Genomic DNA, 24,983 nt, shown 5'->3' on the forward strand with positions numbered 1-24,983 from the left:
AACAATAAAAAATGCCTCTGTATGCAGTTTGCTTGCATAAAATGATTCCTCAAATTTTGCAACAAACACGGGTATGCAGTGGCTATTCAAAACAATGTAAAAAATAATGTGCAATAAACTGAAACTTAAAATAGCCCAGGTTACTTTGGACTGTCTTTAGACTTTGAATAAATAAATGACATCTGACTGCAAGGTCCCAAGGAAACAAGCGATAATGGTCCCGAATTTAAGGTCGTTTCAGAATGCCACTCATGCAAAACATGGCCAGCTTCAAATAGCAAGTGGCAGACAGAGCATGATGTCACTTATAGGCTACCAGAGATTTGTTTTTGAGTTACATCGTTGCAAATTTCATATGATGATGCATCATTCTACAAAATGATTTTTCTTATAGCCTTAACTCAAAACGGCTGTTAGGCTTATGTGATTTTGATCAGTAAAAAAATGCCACATGCAGCCATGCATAAATGATACTCACTGCACATTTATTATAATGTATTATAATAAAATATTCAGTATTCATTATTGAATGCTTAGCTGGAATGATTATCTCCATCATCCTTTTTTTAAAGCAGGCCTACCTGCGGGCATGTAATTGGGCTGTTGGTTTTCTACAGGAATGACATGTTTGAGCGGGCACTGCACTAGTGTAAATAGATGTTTAGATGTTTATTACTTACTTAAATTAGACTACCCCTTGAGGGTTTTGAACTGCCACACCTTCTCACCCAGATATAGAGCAACAATAATTTGTGGAGTACTTCAAGACTTTAAACTAAAATATGTTAGATACTGAACCACAATATATTCTGTGAAGTAGTCTTCAGGATTGCTACTGTTAACCACGGTTTGCTTATTAATTGCTTTGCTCCTGCTCGATTAAATCTGACTTTCTTCTTTATTCTCTCTATAGGACTCTGACAACCCTGACCTTCGTGATCGTGGATACATCTACTGGCGCCTGCTCTCTACTGACCCTGTGGCAGCCAAGGAGGTTGTGCTCGCAGAAAAGCCTCTGATCTCAGAAGAGACAGATTTAATTGAGCCCACCCTGCTTGAAGAGCTTATATGCCACATCGGCACTCTTGCTTCTGTCTACCACAAACCACCCAGTGCCTTTGTTGAGGGCAGCCGTGGTGTGCAGCACAGAAGGCTCCCTGCACGTGCTGGCTCGTGAGTCACTCAATAGACTTTTCACACATGAAAATACTGTATATAGGTTGTTGGTGTCAAGTGTTGATTATCTTAGATATCCTAGTATAGGCCTCTCTGGATGCTGTTTTAATTTAATAAACCAGTAGTTCTTGTTAGTGGAGGTGCACCGGTTTATCGGCTGGAATTGACTGATTTTCACGTGATCGGCCATGACCGGCAACTGGCTGGTCAGTCTGAGAAATGGCAATTTTATACCGGTCAAATACACTCGCACTGTATGATTTAAAATTGTGCAACATCAGCACCACACGTGCACATGGCACGCACATGTAGGAAAACTTGTGGATTAACCTGCAATATGTCAGCTATGGAAATTCTTCAGCGTGTGTGAAGAAGACAAGTTTTACTAAGATGTCACTTCATTACGTTCATTACGCCCGTCCCTGCCCCCTTATGCATCTCATGTCTCTTACGCATACTTCCAACATGGCCGCTACCCACTTCGTGATGTTAGGTGGCGGCACCTAATTGTGTGTACATGTACTATTTTATCTATGCTGCATCTATTTGAATGAGAAAGGATGTCATGGTATCAGGGACTTTTCTATAAATGTTCTACAACTACTCCATTTTGTGTTTAATAATACACCATCCTGCACATATGGTGTACTTGTGGTCATATGTACCTATCTTTCTGATGACTTTTTTGCCCCTTTTGCTCTCATTTTTGTCTTTACCAGAGGTGAGAGTTCCGAGAGCCCAGATGTTGGTCAGCCAGTTGGAGCGGTGCCTGACACTCCTCCTGCTGTCATTCCCTCTCAGGGTGACTTACTTGGCGACTTGCTAAATCTTGATCTGGCACCACCGACCTCTTCTGCTCCCACTGTGACCCCATCCATGCAGATGGGCGCCATGGACCTCCTTGGGGGTGGCCTTGACAGTCTGGTATGCCATGTTCAAACTTTTAATAGTTGATTGATTAAAATATTGTATTTTGATCCAAACTAACCTGCACAAGATGACACATGATGGCAGTTTTACTTTTGCCTCCACCAAAAGTAAAGTTCATTCTCTTCCAGAGTAAGCATAAGAAGTGAAACAAGATTATACCATAGATGAGGCTTTAGTGTGCTGACTTTTCTGATCCACCCCAATGCTTGTCAGTCAACTCAGTGACTGACTACTGTAAAGGCATCCCAGTATTTCTCAGTATTTCCAAGTATGGTGGCTTTAAGTCTACCTCCACTGATTTTGACTTGTTTTCAGCTTGATCTTTCTTCTCCTCTTCTCTTGTGCATTCCGTGTCTGTAGATGGGGGATGAATCAGAAACGGTAATTACTAACAGGAGAAAAAAATCAACAGTCATCATAACACTTCATTTGGGAGAATCTGATGGCTGTGAGAGTGTTCTAGCTGGGAAACTAGGCTAGCATTTCTTTCTACTTTTAACCTACAAAGTCCAGTTTAAAAAATCAAAAGTCTATATTTTCTACATAATTTGTCCTACCATTGTGCCATCAAAGGTAAATCAGTGTGTTACTCGGACTGCAACATGGTACAGGTCAATATGTATCCCAACTTACCTACAGCCACCCAGGTCATATCATGAATTCTCGTTGAAAGAGATGGATAGAATAGTCTATTCACTCACATAGGTGTGTGAGATGTGTTAATAGTTTTTGTCATACATTTTTCAAGCTGAACAAATTCTGCATGTAAAGCTGGAACAGCCTGGAACAAAATCTGTATGTAACATGTCGTCAGCCCAGAAACTAAAGGCTGTAAAGTGTGCATGTAAGTCAGAACAGAAAGCATCTCACAGCTTTGAGTGATCTGCGTGGAAGAGAGGGTGAATATCCCTTTGCAAAATAAATCTTATAATAATGGATTGAAAAAAGGTAATAATACCAGACATGTTTGAATAGAGGCCACACACAAAATGGACAACATATCCACATCAGTCCCTATCAAAACAAGTGTTTTTCATAGGTCACTTATGGTTGTTAAACAGATTATTAGCCTCTAAAACAGATTGTCAGCATTATAGAGTTACTGTAAAAGATTCAGTTTGCACTTTCAGGAACACATTTAGATAGATATTCAACATTAAAGATGGGTCGCTATTCAAAATGTCTGCTCAAAAAATGCTTTTGTTGTGGAGGTGAAGGACTAACAGGCAAAATTTCCTAAGAGCTGCAGTATATCTACTGACGAGGTAATGTTTCACAAGCAGCGCTTTCTCGTCTGTCTCCTTCAGTCACTGTAGCCAGAAGTGCACTGGGTTAAAGGTGATTAATCAGCGTTAATTTTTTTTAGTGCGTTATTAATCTAAATGAACGCTTTATTTTGACAGCCCTATTTATAAGACAAACATACATAACAAAATCAATAAAAAAACATAAAATAATTTATTTTAAACAAATATCTATCTCATGGCATAGCCAACCACAAAGGCCTCAAATTGTGACTCATTTGTTTTTATCAGTACCATTTGTTGTTTTCCTTTCCTTGTACCAGGATATGACCAGTGAGGCTCTAGGTGAGGTGGCATGGAATGACCTAAATGCAAATTCATCAGAAAATAAAATTATTTAAATATTTTTCTCTAAATACAGAAAATGGTTCTCAAAGGAATATGGTCAAAGATTGCTTACACATGGAGTTTCAAAACTTTTGGAGTATTGGTTTGTTCAGCAGATGAATCTACCAATGACAATATGAAATTTGGTGATGGTGCCAGTTTGTGGGTGGTAAACTATAAATATTAAGAAAATATTTTCCGTATCAAGTTCCGTTCGAGGAAGTCTATAGTTTACCCATATACTGTACATTTTTTTTATTATTATTATAGGTTTTCTAACTTTTGTAGCCATGTTATAGATTTCTTTTCTACAAATCTAGCAGCCCTAGTCCTGACAGTAAAAAATTCTGACTAGTTTAGAAATAGTAGACAATAGTTGCTTTACACAATCTTGCTAATCCATTCATTCTATGCATGTTTTCATCCCATCATCAGCCTCACGTTCCATCTCGGATGGAGACTCAGTCACCGCAGTCACCCTCAGAATGTAGTCACCCTGAGGTCTGTGGAGGGTTAAAGCTTACAACAGATGCTTTTTCAGACAATGTAAATGAAGAGGGCCCTTAACATCATCAGTTTTGACTTAGTTGTCTGTTCTAACCATTTTTTTCAACCATCCCTATTTGTATATAGTTTAGTCTTGTGATTTTGTGCTGTAGGAGTTCAACTCTTTAAAGGTGCCATGTGTAAGAATTGAGGTATTAGCATGCTAAATTACTAGCCACAGCCCGACAGGTGTCATAATACCAGTTTCTGCCATGGGAGGCGGTATGCGGGCAACATAACCGCCAGCCAAACTGCAATACATGAATAACTCGCACGGCTTGTGGGCGTACTTGAACCAAAGAGTATACACCTGTCGGGCTGTGGCTAGTAATTTAGCATGCTAATTCAGGTTGATATCTCTGCAGCACTATACCTTGTCATTCTTTTAATTACATCATCGCCCTTATTTCTTCTCATTCTTTTGATGCGTGTAGCTAATTTTTTTGGATATTTTTACCTCAATTCTTACACATGGCACCTTTTTAAGAGTAGCAAAAAGTCATCATCACATTTACCACACCCTCCCATTTTAGTTGCAGTGCCTGTTATATATTCAGACTTGGGGGTGTCACAATATTCTGCTATTGCAATGACGGTGATATTTGATAATACATATGCTAATACTGTAAAATAGTTCAGTGCCAATAACCAGGGTGCGATTTGGCTTTTTTTTTTTTTTTTAAATCATGAAAAAACAAACAATTTAGAGGCTTAATTAGTTAACGGTAGGCCCTATTACATTTTTGAACAGTTGAACATTCATTTTTAATGCAAACTAAAAAGACATGAAACATTTAATTTTCTGTGACGGGCACACCTGGGATGTGGGAGATGGCCTAATTAAGTTTCATGGCCATGGATAAGGACCGATCACGTGAACATGGCAGAGGATTTAAGGCAAATGGGCAACTGTAAAACGTATCAAAAAACCTTATCGATTAAGATTTCACATCATGTCAAAATAATTCAGCTAATTAGACTAAGTAAACAGTTTGCTCTGATGTCGGACTTCATGTGGCCTTTTCGGGTTTCCTGTTGGCGCGTCATATCCAGCGTTTCGCCCTTTATCCACATCTCTGCGAACTTCTGAGCAGGGAACGAACGAACGTCTGGCCCATCAACAGTGATGAAGAAAAGACGGTTCAGTGTGGACTCGTTAATTCTGTTGCGTCCATCAGTGAGGATGTGATTCATGGCACTAAATCCATGTACACAGTGTATGTGCATGGGAACGTTCGCGAATTCCGAGGCTACCGACAGTTCGGGTCAGGTGAAAGTTAGTGCTAGCAATGTAGGCTATTTGTGTAAAAAAAAAACTTGTCACAACCTGCCTGTTATTTCAATCGTTTTTTAATCATTGACGGGGTTGTCCCCTCCGAGGATGAAATTCATTCAGCAGAGATGGGGATGTAAAAACCAGAGGAGGGGTTGATCCCCATCATCCCCCCCAACAAATCGCACCCTGCCAATAACTCTCTGGTTATTGTTCTTTCGTACTTTTATTTATATTTACAAAATATACAAATATACAGACTCCAGCTTACTACACTTGTATTTGCCATTAAAGGACAACAAATTAATGTAAAGATGAATTTGACTGATAGCATTGCATTTATTAATTTATTTATTTTTTGGCAACTGAAAAATCTCACATTGTGACGACCCTATGTCAGACCTTATGTGCTGTATCTTCCATAGTCATGTTCGGCATCTGTAATCCTGTTTATACGTTTTTACAAACCTTTTTTTTTTTCTTTTGCAATTGTCATTCTGTTTCACTCATCTGAATGGTGAGTTAGTAAATTAACTGCTGTTATACATATTAATTGTTTTGTCTTATTTGTGACAGCTTGGGGGAGATATTGCCGGGAGTCCTGCGGTGAGTTTCAGATTTCTTTTCATCCTCTGATTTAATCCTTGACTTGGAATAATAGTTTGACTCCGGGTTTGGTTTTGGTCTCATTTTAGGGGGCAGCCGTGGCCTACCGGTTAGCGCTTCGGTCTTGTAACCGGAGGGTTGCCGATTCGGACCCCGACCAGTAGGCACGGCTGAAGTGCCCTTGAGCAAGGCACCTAACCCCTCACTGCTCCCCCAGCGCCGCTGTTGTTGCAGGCAGCTCACTGCACCGGGATTAGTGTGTGCTTCATCTCACTGTGTGCTGAGTGTGTTTCACTAATTCACGGATTGGGATAAATGCAGAGACCAAATTTCCCTCACGGGATCAAAAGAGTATATATACTATACTTATACTTTATAATTTATCATAAAGAATAGAGGTGATGGTAGTACTTCTAAATGATATAATGATGTGGTCACTCCATCATTTTCTCCAACCTGAGTTTTAGGTCTTCCATTATTTTTGACTTGATTTCATGGGTTGCTGCTGTAAAACAAGAAATTATTAGGAGGACATCAAAAGTTTTGTGGTTAGGGCAGGCCCCCAGAGAAATGGCTGGGACTTTGAAAAGGTCCAGTGAATGTGCTTCCCGCAACTATGCTTCAATCATATTACTATGATTTCCCAAATATAAATTGCACTTCATACATTAATTTTGTAAAATTTCACTATATGACCCTTTTAGTGGCGCATGTATTAGCCTGCTGAATTTTGCTAGCCAAGCTTGGTTGCAGTTTTACTCTTATACTTTAACTCGTCACACTGAGCAGTTGCTTTCTAGATTGTCAATGTTTAGTCTGGCTACTAGTAATAGTTTACTAGTAATAGTCTGGATGCTAGTAACAAAGTACACATAGCAAGAATAGTGCAGCTGGCATTGATGGACTCCCCCCCCCACCCGCCATGGCTGAGCCCCAGAAAGCTTTTTACCCCCCACTGTAAATGAGCGTACAAGAAGAGCCTTTGGTGCACATAGTCTATTCACTGGTTACAGAGTCTAGCATCCATGAGTTTGCAAGTACAAATCCAGTGTGTTTTATGCCTGTGGCTGTGTACAAGACAGGTTGCAGGAGCATCTTTTGAATGAATTTCTTTCTTTCAGAAACTCTTTTTTTCAGAGAGTAGGGGTTGATTTAGTTATATGGGATTTTCAGGCAAAGTATCACTGAGTAAAAATATGCTGTAAAGAAGAGAAAGTATAGCATTCATTTTTTTAATTTAAAAGTTAAGAGAGAAGGTAAATAAATAATACTGGTATGACCAACATTCTTGGGCAGCAAACTGTAGTACCATTGTTTTAAAGTGGTACACAGTAGGGCCAGGATAGGAAAAGGTAAAGCAATTCAAGTTAATTCTGTTCTTAATTTGTTTGTATTTTTTTTTCTTTTAAAAAATAACAGATAGCAATACTGTTAAAGTACTAGACTGATAAGCAGCATCGATAAAAGCCAGGTGTTACTACTTCCTGTAAGACATTAAGCATGTTTTCATCCAACTCATGCGAATTAGTGATGCGCAACCGTGGTAATGCGCATAAATACAATGCACATGAGTCACCGTTTCCAACACCTATTGATTAATTATTTGGGGACACTTTGCCTAAGTTGAGTGAAATGGACGCCCTCCTCTCTGCGGTCGGAATAGCCTAGGCCTAATTCATTCCGTTATTTTGGCCGGCTGGCCTGGCTGTTGCCCCGAGTACTCGTTGTCGGACGCCTATCCCAAATCTATCGGACGCCTATCCCCATCGCATTTATCGATCCATAAATTGCAGGAACGTTTGTCTGTCTGTGTGTCGTTCGTCCTTTCGATTTCAAACTTGGCAGGTGTCCTGCTACTGGTATGAGTAAAGTGCAGTGCATAGTTTAACATTGTTTGGATAAGAAAAGCAACAGATATCATTGTATATAGGTAAAAGAAGCACACGTTGGCTTTCTCCGCTCTACCGTAGCCACCTATCTCACACAGCACAGCGCAGGACCAGAGAGAGGGGATAAGCAGAGATTAGGCAGTACTAAATCACAGTTAAAATGTAAGACTCCCTGTATCCAGTTTGCTTGCATAAAATGATTATGCGGATTTTGCAACAACACACCAACAAACACGGGTATGTAGTGCCTATTCAAAATTACATAAAAAGTATGTGCAATAAACTATAGTAATAAAAATAAGCCCAGGCTACATTGGACTTGAAACTTTGAATAAACAAATGACCATTCCGACTGCAAGGTCCCAAATTGAAACAGGGTCATTTCGTGTCAAATCAGATAAGGTTGTTGCTGCACCGTCTCAGATTTTGTTCAAACCTTGTGTATATCATCAATGGGTCCTAAAACCAAGGCCTGTGAAATATTTCTGTGCAAATCTTATGTCTTCATATCTTTTTCAAACCTTGACATTCTTTCATTTTTACAGCTTGAAAAACATGTGCCATGTTTGGGCATTAATATCTTGACAAATATTTTCCCTAGCCTCTTCAAATTTTCTAGGGTGAAAGACCAACTCATTAAGCATGTGTAAACAATTTAGAGTCTGTACTAAATGTTTCCTGACTTTCAAAAGGTCCCTAGATTTTGGAAAATTTCCAAATATCAGTCACTATTTCCTCTTCAAATACATCAGTTTATGAATGTTTTCCCACAATTTGAAGTCTCCACATCAAATGACCATGACAATAATAAGGATAAAACAAGGCGTGTTTTTATTTTTGTGTCATTTTCAAGCAACTGAAATGGTATGTGGGGTAGCTATTAGGGCCATAACAATCTATGTGGAAATAGCTAAGTATATGGACATTTAGTGTGTAAAGTACCAGTATTGTCCCAAGTCCCATTCACAGAATAAATGCATGTAGTTACAGGTGTTTTGGGAACACCAAAATAAACATTTACAATAAAAAATCGATTTTAGTGCCCCCTCAGGTGAAACACATGAAAATGCATGAAGCATGAAAATGACACAAATAGCACAAACATACGAGCACGCCTTGTCCTTATTATTGTCATGGCCTTTTGTTTTGGAGACTTCACATTTTGGGACAACATTAACAAAGGATTACATTTCTAGAGAAAATACTGATTGATGGCAGGTGTGTCACCATAAAGGAGTTTTGAGACCCTCAATATCACTTTTTTTTTTGCATGTTTTTTCTGAAACTAGGGACTTCCTTAAAACCAATGAGACTGTGGTACAAACTTTTAATGATTGAATCGTACTGAGAACATGTTTGTCTTCCATTCCACAAAGTTTGGTCAGGCTAGGAATAATACTTTTTAAGATATGAATGTCCAAACATGGCCTCTAAGATAAAGCCTTTTAGAGAGTGTAAACAATCAAGGGCAAAATGACTATGAAAACAATAGAATTGTTTTCTTGGATTTTGTCTGATTTGACACAGAATGACCCAACAAGGCTAATGGTCCCGAATTTAACAACGTTTCAGACAGCTAGACAACAAGTGGCAGACAGAGTGACGTCACTTATGTTACCAAAGACTGCTTTTGAGTCACATCGTTGCAAATGTCAAACGATGATGCATCATTCCACAAAATGGCTTGTCTTCACTATCAGGAAGTTATTCAATAAGCTTAACTATAGCCTTAACTCAAAACAGTTGTTAGGCTTATGTCATTCTGATCTGTAGAAATCTCACATGCAGTCATGCCTAAATTCTGCTTACTGCACATTAATTATAGGCTAATATATTATGATATTCCGTATTCATTATTGAATGCTTAGCTGGAATGATGTTTTTCCCTCATCATCCTATTGTTAAAGCAGGCATACAGTGGGCAGTGCTTCGACTTGGCCAGCTTCACTCGCGGTCCGCGCGTGGGATCACGCGACTTTAATTTGTATTTTTCCAGTGAGACGCTGCAACAACCCAAACAACCGGTAGATGGCTCAAGTGAGCAGGGTGTCTCGTAAAAAGAAATGGAGCCTGGAAAACCCTACACAGACTTCAGGCCATCCTTAAAAATATTTTCGTTTGCCGTAACCCGACCGACCCTGTCAATTTAGAACCGACCCAAATATTTATTTTTTTCCCCTTTTAGTCCGACCAACTTGCCGGTTGTAAACTTGCGTTAATACCGACCGATTGTTTTTTTTTTACTCTAAACAACCAATACAAATGCAATAAAATAATATTTCTTTTAGTAGGCCCAAGTATTGTGAATATAAATTGCCTACATGCAAACGTGGCTCATGCAAACGTGGCTCAAAAAACCTGTGGCGTCATCTCTACACCATTGGTTTTACGCATGTCACACTATGGCCTACGCTTCGTTTCATTCACACAAACTGATAACGCTTTTACTTGGCACGAAGTTCTGGAAGAACTGTGGCCAGATCTTTTCTCATCCCTCCTCCCCCTAGTCTAACGGTGACCGTGTCGGAGTATTGAAATTGGTTGTGGTCTATTCAGCATCTCTCAAAATATGGGTCCGCAACATGGAGACTGCTGGTCCGTGGAGTCGTGGAGTGAAATTAGGCCCGGTGCTTCATCTGAATTTGCTGCGCAGTTGATCAAGAAACCGCGGATCGACGAAAAAAGAAAACAAACGTTTCTGCTATCGATGTCATTAAACATGGAGCCCTACAATTAAGTGGTGGTATGAGCATTCATTCAGTGCGCGTCTGCGCGAGAGAAACTGAAACTAATCGATAACGTTGGTATCAAAGCTCCGCTTCAACCTGTTGGAAGGCTATTTATTTATTTAACGAAACTTAATAGAACGACGTTGTTTTTTGGAACTTCCTTAGAAACAGAGCAGAGACTGTATAATACACTGTATAGCATTGAGTATTGTATAGTCAAATTTCAATATAACGTGGCCAAGAGCTATTGTAGCCTTCTTTCTGGGTACATGTAGATGAGCCCTATGACCCAAAAGTCTGCCATGACCGGGCCTCAGGTCAAAGAGGTTTGAGAAAGGCTGGTCTATATAACCTGCATCAGAATGAGGTTTGCAATGGTGCGCCTGAAGGCACGGGTTGAAGACCCAGTCAGTTACGTCACGATATGCACATTTGTGTTAATTCATTCCTACGTAATCACCATGACCAAAATTGTACTTTTTTTTTTTTTTTTACTTTGAATCTTGAAAAAAATAAATATTGACCTACCTACCGACCCATTTTTAATTTTTTTTGGCTGTTACTGCAAACAAAAATATTTTTAAGGATGGCCTCACTACAGACTTTAGCAGACTGGTTTAGAAATAATGTAATAGCCAGAAATATGCCTGCCCTGCCCTAATAAAGAAATATTTGGTTAACTGCGAGTGAATCCCGTTTGCAGCCGTAGAGACGCAGGACAAATTAAACATTCTGGTTTTCTCTGAGTGCAACGATGATAGACAGACATCATTTGGACAAAATATAAAGTATTAACCTCCGTTGCTCAGCCAAATGCCTTCCTGTTAAGTCCTGTTATCACGGAGTTAGAGGCGATAAACGATTTTTGAGGGTCACAAGTTTACTTCATTAGGGACTGTTCGTTATTTATTTAAGGGGCTACCGGAGGAGTTTTGGGAGCATTAGTCCAAAAAGACGTGACCCTCCCTCGCCAGTAATACATTTTTCTATGACCCTCCAAAGTGATTATGAAAAAATCACTGTCAACTTTTTCCGGGTTTATCGCCTACTGCATTTTAACGTTTTCACATATTTGGCCATAAGCCGTTTATCATAGGCTATCACGAAACCAAACTACAAAGGCGAACACTTTAACAGGGGGAATTAATTGGGCATGAATCATGCTGAACGCTATTTCGCTACCTTAGAATAATAAGGTTCTATCTGCGTTATGACCCTCCCCTGCCAATTGTCTTCCGCCCACGCCACAGCCACACACTTTGTGATAACGTTCTTAAATCAATCTTTCCCGTGAGCTTGCATGCTACCAGTCCTTCCTTTTCAAATGTGTTGCGCCTGTTTGCACAATTTCACAAATAATCATATGTGATTAATAGTATGACACATAATCCCTGTGCACGGGGAGCGAAACAATATATGCCAACTTTTTCCGTGTTTATCACGTATTTTAACTTTCCCCGCTGTCTTGCCGTTTTAATGTTTTCCCGTAGAATATCCCATATTTTAATACTCTCATAACAGCCCTGCCATCGGGCCTGTCTCTGTGTTGCCCTGTTGCTACCCCTTGCCCTTCCAACGAAACAGATGTCTTCAAATCATCGTTTTCCTTGCTTGAAGGCGAACTTAGAGTGATGTTAACCTATTTAAGTTTAACGGCGCGATTGTCGTGAGAGCACGATTCATTGGCGCTTGCATGTTCGGCCTTATGTCTACGTGCGCACCTGAGGCTACTCAGCTGCAAGAGAAATAATTTCCCCTGTTTGTATGTTCACTGCAAGTTGGCCTACCATAACTTACCAACTCTGCACTGTAGACTGGCTATTTATATTTTTCTGTGAAATAAGCAAATGTATTTGTTCAACTTTATGAAGCAGAATTACGCATAGGCTACTTGGAACATAATAAATTTGACAAAGGACAGATGTATGTTGCTAGTGACAAAATATTAACTTTCAGTGTTTTACGATGTCTTTGTCATGGGGAAGTGTTTTTCCCCATGCATTTATTCTAGGTTACTGTCAGTGACTGCCGTGAGAGAAGCGGCGTCTGTGTTGTGTTGCGTTGCGTTAATTTATTTTCATTGGGCATATCGTGCCATGCCGTCCACAGCTCTTCAGTTCTGACAAAGCCAAAATTACTCCTTTTGAAACAATGAGTGCAGGAAGCGCGTTTGTATGGTTATATTGCTTGACGGGGGGGGGGAATCCCAAGCAGCTTTCAGCCATAAGGCTACTTTGAGAACATTTCAATTCACCCGACACTAATATTCAAAATGTTGAAAACTATTTCGGCATAGCCTATAAAGCAGTTTAATTAATATGGAATGTTAGTTGTAGACAAACGAGCTACTTGGTGAGGCTTGGCCTCACAGATGCGCTCGTGCCTTAGATGGCAGGAAAAATCTTCACGATAGGCCTATTAACTAACCACCCGATTCACGTTGGCTGGGGGGAAGGGGGGCCATCAGACAATTGTGCCCAGTTAATCCGGCCTGCCCCCAAAAAATCACACCTTCCCACCTCTGATAGCTTAAAAGAAGTGAGGAGGACTCCTTACTCACAGACCTATATCACAAACCTGCGGTTTTGAAATCCTATGCAGCTACAGGAGCTTCCAATCGCGAGGAAGCAATTTTGCATTGTAGGCATAACTAACATGCAATAACGCCGCCAACAACAACCAAAACTGAATAATTTAATAATGTTACAAAGATACTACATCAATCCGTATGTTTCATTAGGCTACTAGGCTATTTGTTTTGCCTTGATTCATTTAGGCTAGGCCTTTTTATTCAGGGGCCGTATTCAAAAAGAATTTTAAGGCTAAAAGTAGCTCCTAACTGGCGAATTTAGGAGCAACTCCTAAAAATAATGGGCGTGTCACTCCTAACTTTAGGACTCCTAATTTTTTCACAAAAAGTAATTCACGAAGCATTTTAGACCTAAAAGTAGCACCTAAGTCTGGGACAGCTTAAGTCGAGAGGACTCCTAACTCACTAAGACCTATTCATAAACAGCTTTTTTGTGGCATTTTACGTTGCGATGTTTTGAAATGGGTAGCCTATGCGCAACAGAAGCTTCCAATCGCGAGGGAACAATTTTGCATTCATAAAAGGGATGCAATAACGCCACCAACAACAACCAAAACTACTCATTGTTAACATGTAAATTAAATGTAACGTTTTATTGTGAATCAAATTAAAATGTTCTCCTCTTTGCAAACGTAGCCTAGGGATATGGTGACCGATTAATTTAATAATGTTGCAAAGGTAGGCTACTGCATCAATCCATAGGCCTATGTTTCATTAGGCTGCTAAGCTATTTGTTTTGCCTTACTCTTTATTAATTTAGGCTAGGCCTTTTTATTCAGTTATTAATCATCTTCCGTCCTTCGCACTACTTGTGTAGTGCACGCATTCTCCGACCTGTCACCTGTCAGTCATCATCGGAAGAGAGGTGTTTGGAATTCCCGCGTTACAATCGTCAGCCAATCAAGGTGGTCACTTCAGTCAAGCTCGTGCATGCGTAATGACGTCATCCATAGCCACGAAGACTCACTCCTAGTTTAGGAGTTGTCTGAAAGGCTTTGTGAATAACTTTTAAGAGAAAACTCCAAGCTAAAATCTTTAAGTGCGATTTAGGAGTAGCCTACTCCTAGTAGTAAGATAAAAGCCTTTGTGAATAGCCTACGGCCCCAGTTATTCATCATCTTCCGTCCTTGTGTAGCGCACACGTTCTGAGACCTGTCACCTGTCACTCATCATCGTAAGGGAGGTGTTTGGAATCATGCCCGCGTTACAATAATCAGCCAATCAGCCAATCAAGGTGGTCACGCTTGCCCATTTACCCAAATTAATGGTCGAATATTACTGATGATCATTGTTATTTAAGAACATGCAGTGTGCGTAGGGTACCAAAAACATCTTGCTCGTAAAAAAGCATCATAACGCACATTCTGGCGGGTCTGTTATTTACTGTAGGCTGCGCAAACCACATGCCTTTATTTTGGGCAAGCCTGCATTCATTCATTCATTCAACCTTTATTTATTCTCGGAGGGTCATTGATGGAAGCCCTCATTTTCAATGAAGCCGAAATTACAGAAGCGAAGCAAAGCGCTCCACAAAAAAGACAACATTCGAGGCCTTCTGTTGAAGAATTTTATATAAAGCCTGCGCTGACAGTAATCCTCCTGCCCCTGATAGGCCTAGCTGTGGATAGTGTGGAATGTTCAAGTAATAACACAATCCAATGTGTGTCTCAATTGTCCCCCGCTGACCACCTCACACATTTCTCTAGATTTTGCAACGAACTTACATGACACAATGCCATAAAATATGCCAGTTTTAGGACACAGAATAATGTTTGTAATGATACCAGGTAGGCCAGGTGTTGTCGAAGGTGCATGGTGAAGTGAAATTCTTACTTTGGAAAACAAACATTTGCCGATATCATCGCCGATCATCAGAATATTGCAACAGATTCTGTGTTCTGGACTGTAAGCCAGTGGTTCTCAAACTTTTATTTCATTCCCCACTTTGATCAAGGGGCATGACTGATGATAGTGGAGATAACGTGTTATCCCGAGGCTTTTGCAAGTCAGCATCTTCGACGGTAGTCTATTAAAAATATAAGTTTTCGATGTCCCAAACGGAGAGCCATACTTTATCGTTTTTAACGATCTCTATGCTACTCACAAAAATGTAGGCATGGGGACATGATGAAGTAGGTTATCCAACTGTCGTGTGTTAAATTATTGTGATTACGAGCCAGTGGTTTTCAAACATTATGCGTGACTCGGACATCTAACTAAATGCAACAGGCTCATATCGTCCTCGCATTCGCAAAATGAGGACCAGTGTTTTGTCAAATTGCAAATAGCTATTCGTTTTAACTATTTTTTTATGATGGTAGCCTATACAAAAAGCACTTCATACTATCTTAATCTTGGAATATGGGGAGGGAAGTGGCGCGTCTGCAGTCAGCCAAATATGAATAATTCTGCGGCATAAAGCAGATGTATTTGTTTATTGTACAGAAAAATAAAAATGACATGTCAAGCAGTCAATTGACTACATTGTAGTCAAGAAGTAGGGCAAATTAATTTACGAAACCAAAACGTGGGTCATAGTTGTCTAAGCCTCTATTGCGTAGCCTGTTAAAAACGTCGCCAGATAGTATTAAATCGGCAACAACATTTGTTTTCTGCAGAAGCCTACCCAAGGCTACAGATTAATTCTGAACAGTTATTTCTCTACTGGCTCAATTATCACACTACTGTTTTGATTTGCGTAGTTGCGTTAACCCCAACACTGACAATAATGTAGACAGCAAATTTCGATTTCGATTTTCGTTACCACCGTGTAGTCAAGCCTTAAGCCATACCCAAGTAGCCTAAATCGAGGTAATGTTTAATTATGTATGATTTATTTTGTTATTGAATTCGTAGGCTGGGATTACTCTCGGCAACAATTATCTAAGGGACTGCAGGCAGAGCGATGTACAGTAGCAGAGCGACGCACAGTGGCTGAAAGTGGTACTAAAGCTTCACGCAGCTTCACGCCGCGTAATGCGCGAATGAAGTGGTCATTTGAAAGCGATGCCCACTGTACCTGCGGGCATGTAATTGGGCTACAGGTTTTCAACAGGAATGGCATGTTTTAAAGGGCACTGCACTAGTTGTATAAACTTGTGACGTGTGCCGAATACTTTGGCTTCATACTCAATATGTTCTGAAGAAGACTCTACTTCCTTCGTCAGCTAAGGAAATTCAAAGTTTCTACATCCATCATGAAGGCCTTCTACACTTCAGTGGTTGAGAGTGTTTTAACTGGTAGCATCATCACCTGGTATGGGAACTCCACAGTTAGAGATTGTAGTACTCTGCAGAGAGTAGTGCGCTCAGCTGACGTACTATAAGAACTCAACTCCCTGCTCTACAAGATATCACCCCCCCCCCATAAATGCACAAATAGGCTGACACCAGACATAATTTCGCTGCATTTCTTACTTCCAGTAACTATATGCATGTGACAATAAACTTCCTTGTATCCTTCAGCAAAACAACTGTGCATCGATGTGTGTATTCAGTTTGTTTTATTCTATGGGAACAAGCTAGAGAGCACATCAAGTTTCCTAATGTTGGGGAAGCGCCAGAGATTGCTGAGATTCTCTGAAGGTTACTTCACATGATGCGAATAAACAGTTTTCATTAGTGCTGTCAAACGATTAAAAATTTTAACCGTGATTAATCGCTGAATTCCTATAGTTAATCACGATTAATCACATATTTTATCAGATGATTAAAATTCTATTATTTTGCATTTCTGAACTTTCCAGGAATCCATATTAACAATATAAAGCAATTATTGTGTATCTTGATTGGGATTCAAATGAAAGCAAAGCAAGTTACTTTAGTAACTTAACTTTAGACGTAGGTCTATTTGATTATTTAAAATCAAATTTCAAAAGATGTGCAGCAGGCCTTGAGGCAACACATATAGGCCTAAACTGAAAAAAATGCTACCGCAGAAGTGCATGCACAATAGGTACACACATTATAAAGGCCATAACACACAGAAAAAAACTATAACTTATTCATACTATATTCATTATCTTTGAGTTCAGTTGAAAACTAGAAAAGCATTTCCTGAAGGAAATACAGTGCATGAAAATGCAAAAATATGATGTAAAATATCATACAGAGTAAAAACAAACTATATTGGTTGCTAGGTAGATGAGGTTTAATATAGTTGGAATGACTGAACAGTTAAATAGGTGGATAGTTTAAATGGTTAAATTATTTGGGTAGATAGTTGACGATAACTAACAGTTGGAATGGCTCTAATGTTTGCTAGCAGTTATGCTAACTATGTTAACAAAGATAATGTTAACCAAGTTACTTAACTTAGTTTATTTAGCTAGCTGTTTTTTAACATTTTTTGTTGTTGTTTGTTTGTCATGTTTTTTTAAATGTTAATAATGCTAATGCTGTTAACTATGCTAACTTAGCTAATTATGTTTAGCAGTTATGCTAACTATGCTAACTATTATGTTAACATGCTAACTATACTAACCATGTGACTTAGCTAACTTAGCTAATCATTTTAAGTAGTTATGCTAACTATGCTAACTAGCATGCTAACTATGTTAACCATGTGACTTAGCTAACTTAACTAATCATTTTTAACAGGTATGCTAACTAACTATGCTAACCATGTTACTTAGCTAACTTAGCTAATCATTTTTAGTAGTGATATTAACTATGCTAACTAGCATGTTAACATGTTAACTATGCTAACCATGTTACTTAGTTGACCTAGCTAATCATTTTTAGCAGTTTTGTTAAAAATGCTAACAATGTTAGCAATGCTAACATGTTAACTATGTTAACCATGCCAACTAGCTACAGTGGGTAGGAGTCATAGTTGATGACGAGTAACAGTTAGAATATATAAGTATGTATACTCTTTTGATCCCGTGAGGGAAATTTGGTCTCTGCATTTATCCCAGTCCGTGAATTAGTGAAACACACTCAGCACACAGTGAACACACAGTGAGGTGAAGCACACACTAATCCCGGCGCAGTGAGCTGCCTGCATCAACAGCGGCGCTCGGGAAGCAGTGAGGGGTTAGGTGCCTTGCTCAAGGGCACTTCAGCCGTGCCTACTGGTCGGGGTTCGAACCGGCAACCCTCCGGTTACAGGTCCGAAGTGCTAACCAGTAAGCCACGGCTGCCCCAATGGCTGAACAGTTAAAAAGTTCAGTAGTTTAAAGGGTTAAATTGTTTAACAGTGAAATATTGTAGTGAGGACTTTTATTTTGAAACAGTTTTTGGCAGAGGAAGCAGTTGAACAGGATGTGTAGTCTTAATAGCAGCTTAATAGGCCTGGCCACCTGGCAGAAGATTCTAATTGCTGTGATGTCATAAAGGGCAATGTTAAGTCAATGGGGAAATTTTGATAGTTTTTAATTAATAGTTTAAAAAGTATAAAAGTTACAAAGCTGAAAAATACATAGCACCCATGTCCTAAGTAAGACCTACGCAACGCAGTTTGAATGAAGTTTCTACGTTAAACGGTTGAAGCTGCATTAAATGCGTTAGCATAAGAATAAGCATAAGAATAAGAAGCCTAGGAAGAACAGTACAGTGCATTTTCATGCACTGTAATAAGGAACTTTTCGACATGAGTGCACTGCCATTTTATAGGCCTATGTCTATGGTGCACTGTCACTTGCCACACACATTAGCCCCGAAGTCAAACACTGAATGAACAATGGATTTTATGGAGCGGCGTCGACCAAATATAACTGAATCGTGATTTACACGACGGCAAAGTGCGATGCTGGTGTGCAGAGTTTTGAAAAGAATGGAATCTAATGTAAATGAATGTCGAAAGCAGAGTGCATCGCACTCATGTCGGCATTGGTGTCCACAGCAATTTAAAAGACCATTCAGCCGACCACCGGGAGTTCAGAACTGCATTGGTGTTTATCTCCATGACTACAGGAGGAGGACTAGGAGGAAATAAAGTTCTTAGAATATTTGCTAGTAGGAAGCAAAGATTCTACAGCGCTACGCGCTAGAATCTTTGCTAGGAAGTGTCTGGCAGTTTGAGGACAAGAAACGGTGCATTAAAGCCACATAGAGCCAGAGTCAAAATAGTTGGAGGATTGTTGATAACAGAACAAGTGACGGTGAAAAAATCTTTGGCGGCACACGATTAATGCGTCAGCCTAGGCTACTACTCTTTGGCCAGCTCGTTAACTCAAACAAGTGTGTGCAGCATCATGCCTTTACGTTGCCTACTAACAACGCATCATCATAAAAAGATACATTTAATATGCACGCCCCATTTTAGTGGAAGACAAGTTAACATTATACCATTGATTCCAATGGGAAAGACAGCTAGTAATCACACGTTGACGTTACATCTAGTTACAGTTCACAGGACATTCAAAGCTACACTTACCATAATATCCCATGTAAAACGGTTAGCTTGCTAGCTAGTTAACTGTGGAACTTTAGTATAACAGCCAACTATCTCACCTAGTTGTAGGAAATAGGCTATGTTCATATTAAAAGTGATAGAATGAATGTGTGACTTATGTTTAGTTGATGTTATGACATGTAAAGTTAAGCTTGCCGAACTTAGTTATAGTCAGCCACGGGCAGTTTGACTGTGCCTATGCATTCATGACACTCCTGTTAGTAAACTGCAAGAGCAACAAATAGGAACATAATGGTCACATTAATCCCATAAACACACAGATAACTCTTACGCCAACCTTATTTTGTGCCTTTTATTCACGTTTGTTTCAAGATTTAGTAAGTATAAGCCCTTTTCGCTCCCCACTTCGACGCAGCATAGGTTTCCGTTATATCCAAACAGTCATCTTTCCCTTAGGGGGCGTGTAAGTGCAGCACATACAACGTTCCATTCCATTCGTCAGTGCGTATTGTTTAGTTTCCGGTCTAGCTGAATCCTGTGTGGTGTTGTAGCTGTTCTAACGTTACTAGTTGTTGCAACAGCATGTAAAAAAACTACGTTTGTTTCGACCAAAAAGAACGTTAATCTCGCGATAAAAAAATTGACGCCGTTAAAATAGGTTTACGTTAACGCCGTTAATAACGCGTTTAACTGACAGCATTAGTTTTCATCTACCTTATTTGCATTATACCTTAAGCACACCCCCCTCTAGCAAATCAAATATAAGATGCGCATTAGAATTTTTGATGTGCATTTCACATGTTTCCAACCAGGATTTCTTATTCAAATAGATTAAATGTGCATTACGAAGTTGGATGGAAACACGCTAAATGACCTGCTGATTAGACTTCTTAATTGTCCCTTTATTGATTTAAATGTAAATAAATTGTTGCTCTTTCCCCACTACAGATGGGCGCTGGTCTGGCATCAGCACCTGTTGTGATGCCAGCATCTCTTGGTGCTCCTGTGAGCAGCGGACTGGATGATCTTTTTGACTTGGGCGGGGGTGTTGGTATGCCAACAGGAGCTTTTGTAGTTCCAAAAACTGTGAGTCCTGCAAAATTGGTTTAAACTAATCCAAGTGCTCATCTTTTGTTTTAGGCATCTTGAGGATATTTTGTATTGTGGCGATTCCTTGAAAATGGAGTATTAAGAAATGTACTTCCCCAGATAAGACGCATACTGTAGACTGGATATTAAATATGAAAAATTGGATTAAAGCCTAAAAATTACTGTTCATAGTTTCATATGATGGCCATAGAAGATCTCTATCTGTGTTATGAGGCTGCTCTGAATGCATTTGTGGAGCTAAACAAGAGCTCCTGCAACCGCTGTTTGATTTTAGTTGGTCATGTAATGTATTGTGGTTAGATTTTATGTAAAGTAAACAAAAACTTTCTATTCAAAATATCATTGCAGTTAAATATCTCTCTCATATCTAGATATGGCTTCCTGCAATGAAGGCAAAGGGTCTTGAGATTTCAGGCACATTTGCTCGCCGTGCTGGTGTCATACAGATGGAGCTCTCCCTCACCAACAAGGCCATGAGTGTCATGACAGATTTTGCTATCCAGTTCAACAGGAATAGGTATTGCATGACTTAATTTGGTTGATTTATCCAAATTATACTGTCACTAATTAATTACTCTCCTCACATGTTTTTATTTTTATTACATTTTCTTTTTACTTGTCCTAGTTTTGGATTAGCCCCTGCTGGGCCTCTTCAGGTCCTCACTCCCCTTAGCCCAAATCAGACCACTGAGATCAGCCTTCCCCTCAGCAACGTTGGACCTGTCATGAAGATGGAGCCCCTCAACAACTTGCAGGTACATTTTCAAAAATCTGGGGCTTCATTTGTAAAAGTTGGTGTAAGATTCCTTCAAAATTGCATACGTCCAAACCTCAGAATTTATGTGTGTGCAAACATATTAAGATTTATAAAACTGTGTGGTAGAGCCTGACTGATATTGGATTTTGGAGGCTGATACCGATTTTGATATTTGAGTTTTTCAAAAAATGATAACCGATATATGTCATTTTTAACAAACACAATCATTTCTCCCATAACAAAGTTCTGATTATGTAATGAAATAGGCCTAACTATCTGGTTTCCTAAAGAAAGGTTCTCGTACAGTAATTTATTTTTATGAAATAAGGAGTATCAGATCTTTGTTCTGTGATAACCACATTGCCACAATCTACATTGTGAGCAGTTTATGCTTTGACTCTTTCGTTTTATGCAAGCAAAACATATTTGAAATATGATCTGTTACTTTACTTTTAACCTTTGTAAACCATGAACTTCCTTACTTGGTGTAAATACCTTTGCTGAAATGCAAGAAATTGAAGGCAAACTATGGAGTAGTGGGTGTTTGAGAATTAATGTTACCTCAGAACTCTCGTTAAATCTCTTTGATAAATCGGTCGGGCTTTATCATTATTTTTTGATAATTCTTGAATTTCCCCTTGGGGATCAATAAAGTATCTATCTATCTATCTATCTGATCATCAAACCAATCAGGAAGTATACTGAAATGACCATAGGATGTTTGTATGGAAGTAATTTCCTGTGCAGGGATGGGTACATTAAAGGAGAAATCTGGCCGATTTTTACATGGATCTTGATCGCTAGACGTCGCCGAGTACTGTCGATAGGAAACATTACGACCAAAATCGCTACCAAAGTAGTAGTTGCAGCTAATGGCCAGTCACGAGAGAAGCAGAAAGAAACCGACATAACAGGATAACATCTTCACAAAAGAAATTAATATCAATTAATAATGTATTGAAAAGAGGTAACAATGAACCAGACATGATAGAAAAGGACTGTGGATGTCCATTTTCTGGTCTCTAGTCTATCAACACCAGTGATTTTTTTTTTTTTTTTTTTTTTTTTTTTTTTTTCCATAGATCAAGATTAGGCTTTAAAACGGATCTTAAACATTTATGTTGTTAGGTCTGTTTTTGGCTGCATACAGTACATGAAGGCCAACGTTCCTGGTTTGAGGTAGTTCTCAAGAAATTTCATCTAGGTTGCCAGGTCTAAAAATGTATTTTCTATCATCAAGTTATTAAAATAAGATAAACATATCCTTATCTCAAAACAGCTGGTAGGCCTGCTGTTATAGGCCTGTCATTTTAATCTGTCAAATACAACCATGCTTATCTTTAAAACAGCATTTTTGGTAGATTCTATGTGGTGGAAAAGGGGCGTACCCTGGAAATGCGGCACCCTTTAAAGTATGAAACCGCACCTCCTGAACTATCATTTTCTGCTAATTTGCATTTCTACCCCACTTCACAGTTGTCCTGAGGCTCTATTGGACTATACGCTAACCCTTGTGGTAATTAGTGTGATATATCAATCAATATAACTTTGTAAAACTACCAGCGGACAGGTTGTTTAGAGCACTGGTTCTCAATATGGTTTCATCTATGCTTTGTTGAAAGGATGCGTGGAAATCGGCACCTTTTCTGAATAGAACTATTCATTTGTAGTGTTTCTATAAATAAGCATTGCGCTCATTTCACAGAAATGATCACTTGTCATCTCACTTAAGCGTATGACAAAGATGCATAGTGCACCAAAGCTTGGGATTGTTTTTTGTGTGCAGTGACACGCAGAGAACTGTTGTAATATACACTTTGCATTACTATGAAAAGGTTTTTTGTTAACTTGAAATGAGTTTAAAGGTTTTGAAATGCTGCTTGAAATTGCACATGTCTCATGGCGCTTTACAGAGTGTTAAAATGAATGTGCTTCTCCTCACTATATGACAGGTGGCTGTGAAGAACAACATTGATGTCTTTTACTTCAGCTGCCAGTACCCTATCAGCATCCTTTTTGTGGAGGAAGGGAAAATGGGTGAGTGTGTTTGTAGAAATGGGATTTGTTTGTAGCCTCACATGCTCTGATGGAACTTTTTTCAAGTCTTCTTAAAAGATAGTTTCTGAAAAGAACATAATGTGCTCATTGGGATACCCTGAGGAAAATGCTTTAAGAGATCTAATGTGTCCTAATTACATTTCTTATGCATGTATTGGCAGAAATGAATCCATGGAAATTAAACCATGGATTCATCAATGCAGAGGTGTTCATTGATGCAGTACTTTTTCTAAAAACCTGACTACCGTAAATTATTGCTAAGGCTTGGTCATAGGACCAAAGGCTTCTCTTATGGCCTATGAGTTGCTGGGGTTGTGGATCGCAATCAGCTCTCTTCCTTTTCACTGTGTATCTTCTATTTATAACAGAGCGTCAGGTGTTTCTTGCCACCTGGAAGGACATTCCCAATGACAATGAAACTCAGTACCAGATAAAAGACTGTCACCTCAACTCAGGTTAGTAATTACAAGGAAATAATGTGATATTTTTACATGTACATGCAAAGCAATGCACTGTATTTATTACAGTACATGTAAATGTACTGTACTGTTATTATGACCGCCGCGCATACCCTTTTTCGCATACCCAAATTTCTGTCAATGATTCCCGGGACACTGAAAGACCGGGGTACACGAAACTTGGTGGGCATGTAACCCCACATGGATAGCATGGAACCATCGTTTTTCGTTTTGATCTGTAGCCCCCCCGCTGGACTGGACCCCCCAAAAGGAGGGTAGGGCAGACACAGTTTTCTGTGAATATCTCGAAAACCGTAGGGTTTAGGAGGACCATTTTTTTTTTTTGTATGTTGATCTCAAGGGGCCATGTCAACCCATTCCATAACCACTCATTTCATGTATAGCGCCACCTAGTTAAACACAAAAAAGTAAAAATGAGGTGTTGTAATTGAAGGTATCTGTGACCTAACATAGTCAAAACTGCACAAAATTGGAAGTGTAGGATCATTATGACACCCTCTGTATGCACGCCAAGCTTTGTGGAATTCCGTTCATGGGGGGCCACACAATAAATTAATTTATGTTACTATACACCAACTGGCCTGTAGGTGGCCGGAGACAGTTTTCTGTGAATATCTCGAGAACCGTAGGGCCTAGGAGGTCCACCTTTTTTATGTATGTTGGTCTTAAGGGGGCATGTCAACCCATCCCATTACCACTTATTTCATGTATAGCGCCACCTAGTTAAAAATTAAAAAGCAAAAAGGTCAAAAATTAAATTAAAAAAGTGTAGGATCATTATGACACCCTCCGAATGCATGCCAAGTTTTGTGTACTTTCGTTCATGGGGGGCCTTACAATAAAATAATTTA

General features: G+C 39.3%; 1 protein-coding gene across 6 annotated transcripts in view; it reads left to right on the top strand.

The window, feature by feature from the left end:
- ap1b1 (adaptor related protein complex 1 subunit beta 1) overlaps positions 1-24,983 on the top strand; it is a 75,896-nt gene that overhangs the window by 47,227 nt on the left and 3,686 nt on the right. For 3 of the 6 annotated variants that reach the window (XM_042101382.1, XM_042101380.1, XM_042101379.1), the window contains exons 13-22: positions 914-1,173; positions 1,896-2,100; positions 2,467-2,487; positions 4,173-4,238; positions 6,133-6,162; positions 20,677-20,814; positions 21,210-21,355; positions 21,464-21,593; positions 23,548-23,632; positions 24,022-24,108. In XM_042101382.1, the coding sequence (XP_041957316.1) occupies positions 914-1,173; positions 1,896-2,100; positions 2,467-2,487; positions 4,173-4,238; positions 6,133-6,162; positions 20,677-20,814; positions 21,210-21,355; positions 21,464-21,593; positions 23,548-23,632; positions 24,022-24,108 (1,168 nt within the window). The remainder of the gene's footprint in view (positions 1-913; positions 1,174-1,895; positions 2,101-2,466; positions 2,488-4,172; positions 4,239-6,132; positions 6,163-20,676; positions 20,815-21,209; positions 21,356-21,463; positions 21,594-23,547; positions 23,633-24,021; positions 24,109-24,983) is intronic. The other 3 variants (XM_042101383.1, XM_042101381.1, XM_042101384.1) reach the window with 3 other exon arrangements.

The sequence above is a fragment of the Alosa sapidissima genome, chromosome 8 (genome assembly GCF_018492685.1).
Source record: "Alosa sapidissima isolate fAloSap1 chromosome 8, fAloSap1.pri, whole genome shotgun sequence".
NCBI classification, from domain to species: Eukaryota; Metazoa; Chordata; class Actinopteri; order Clupeiformes; family Clupeidae; genus Alosa; species Alosa sapidissima.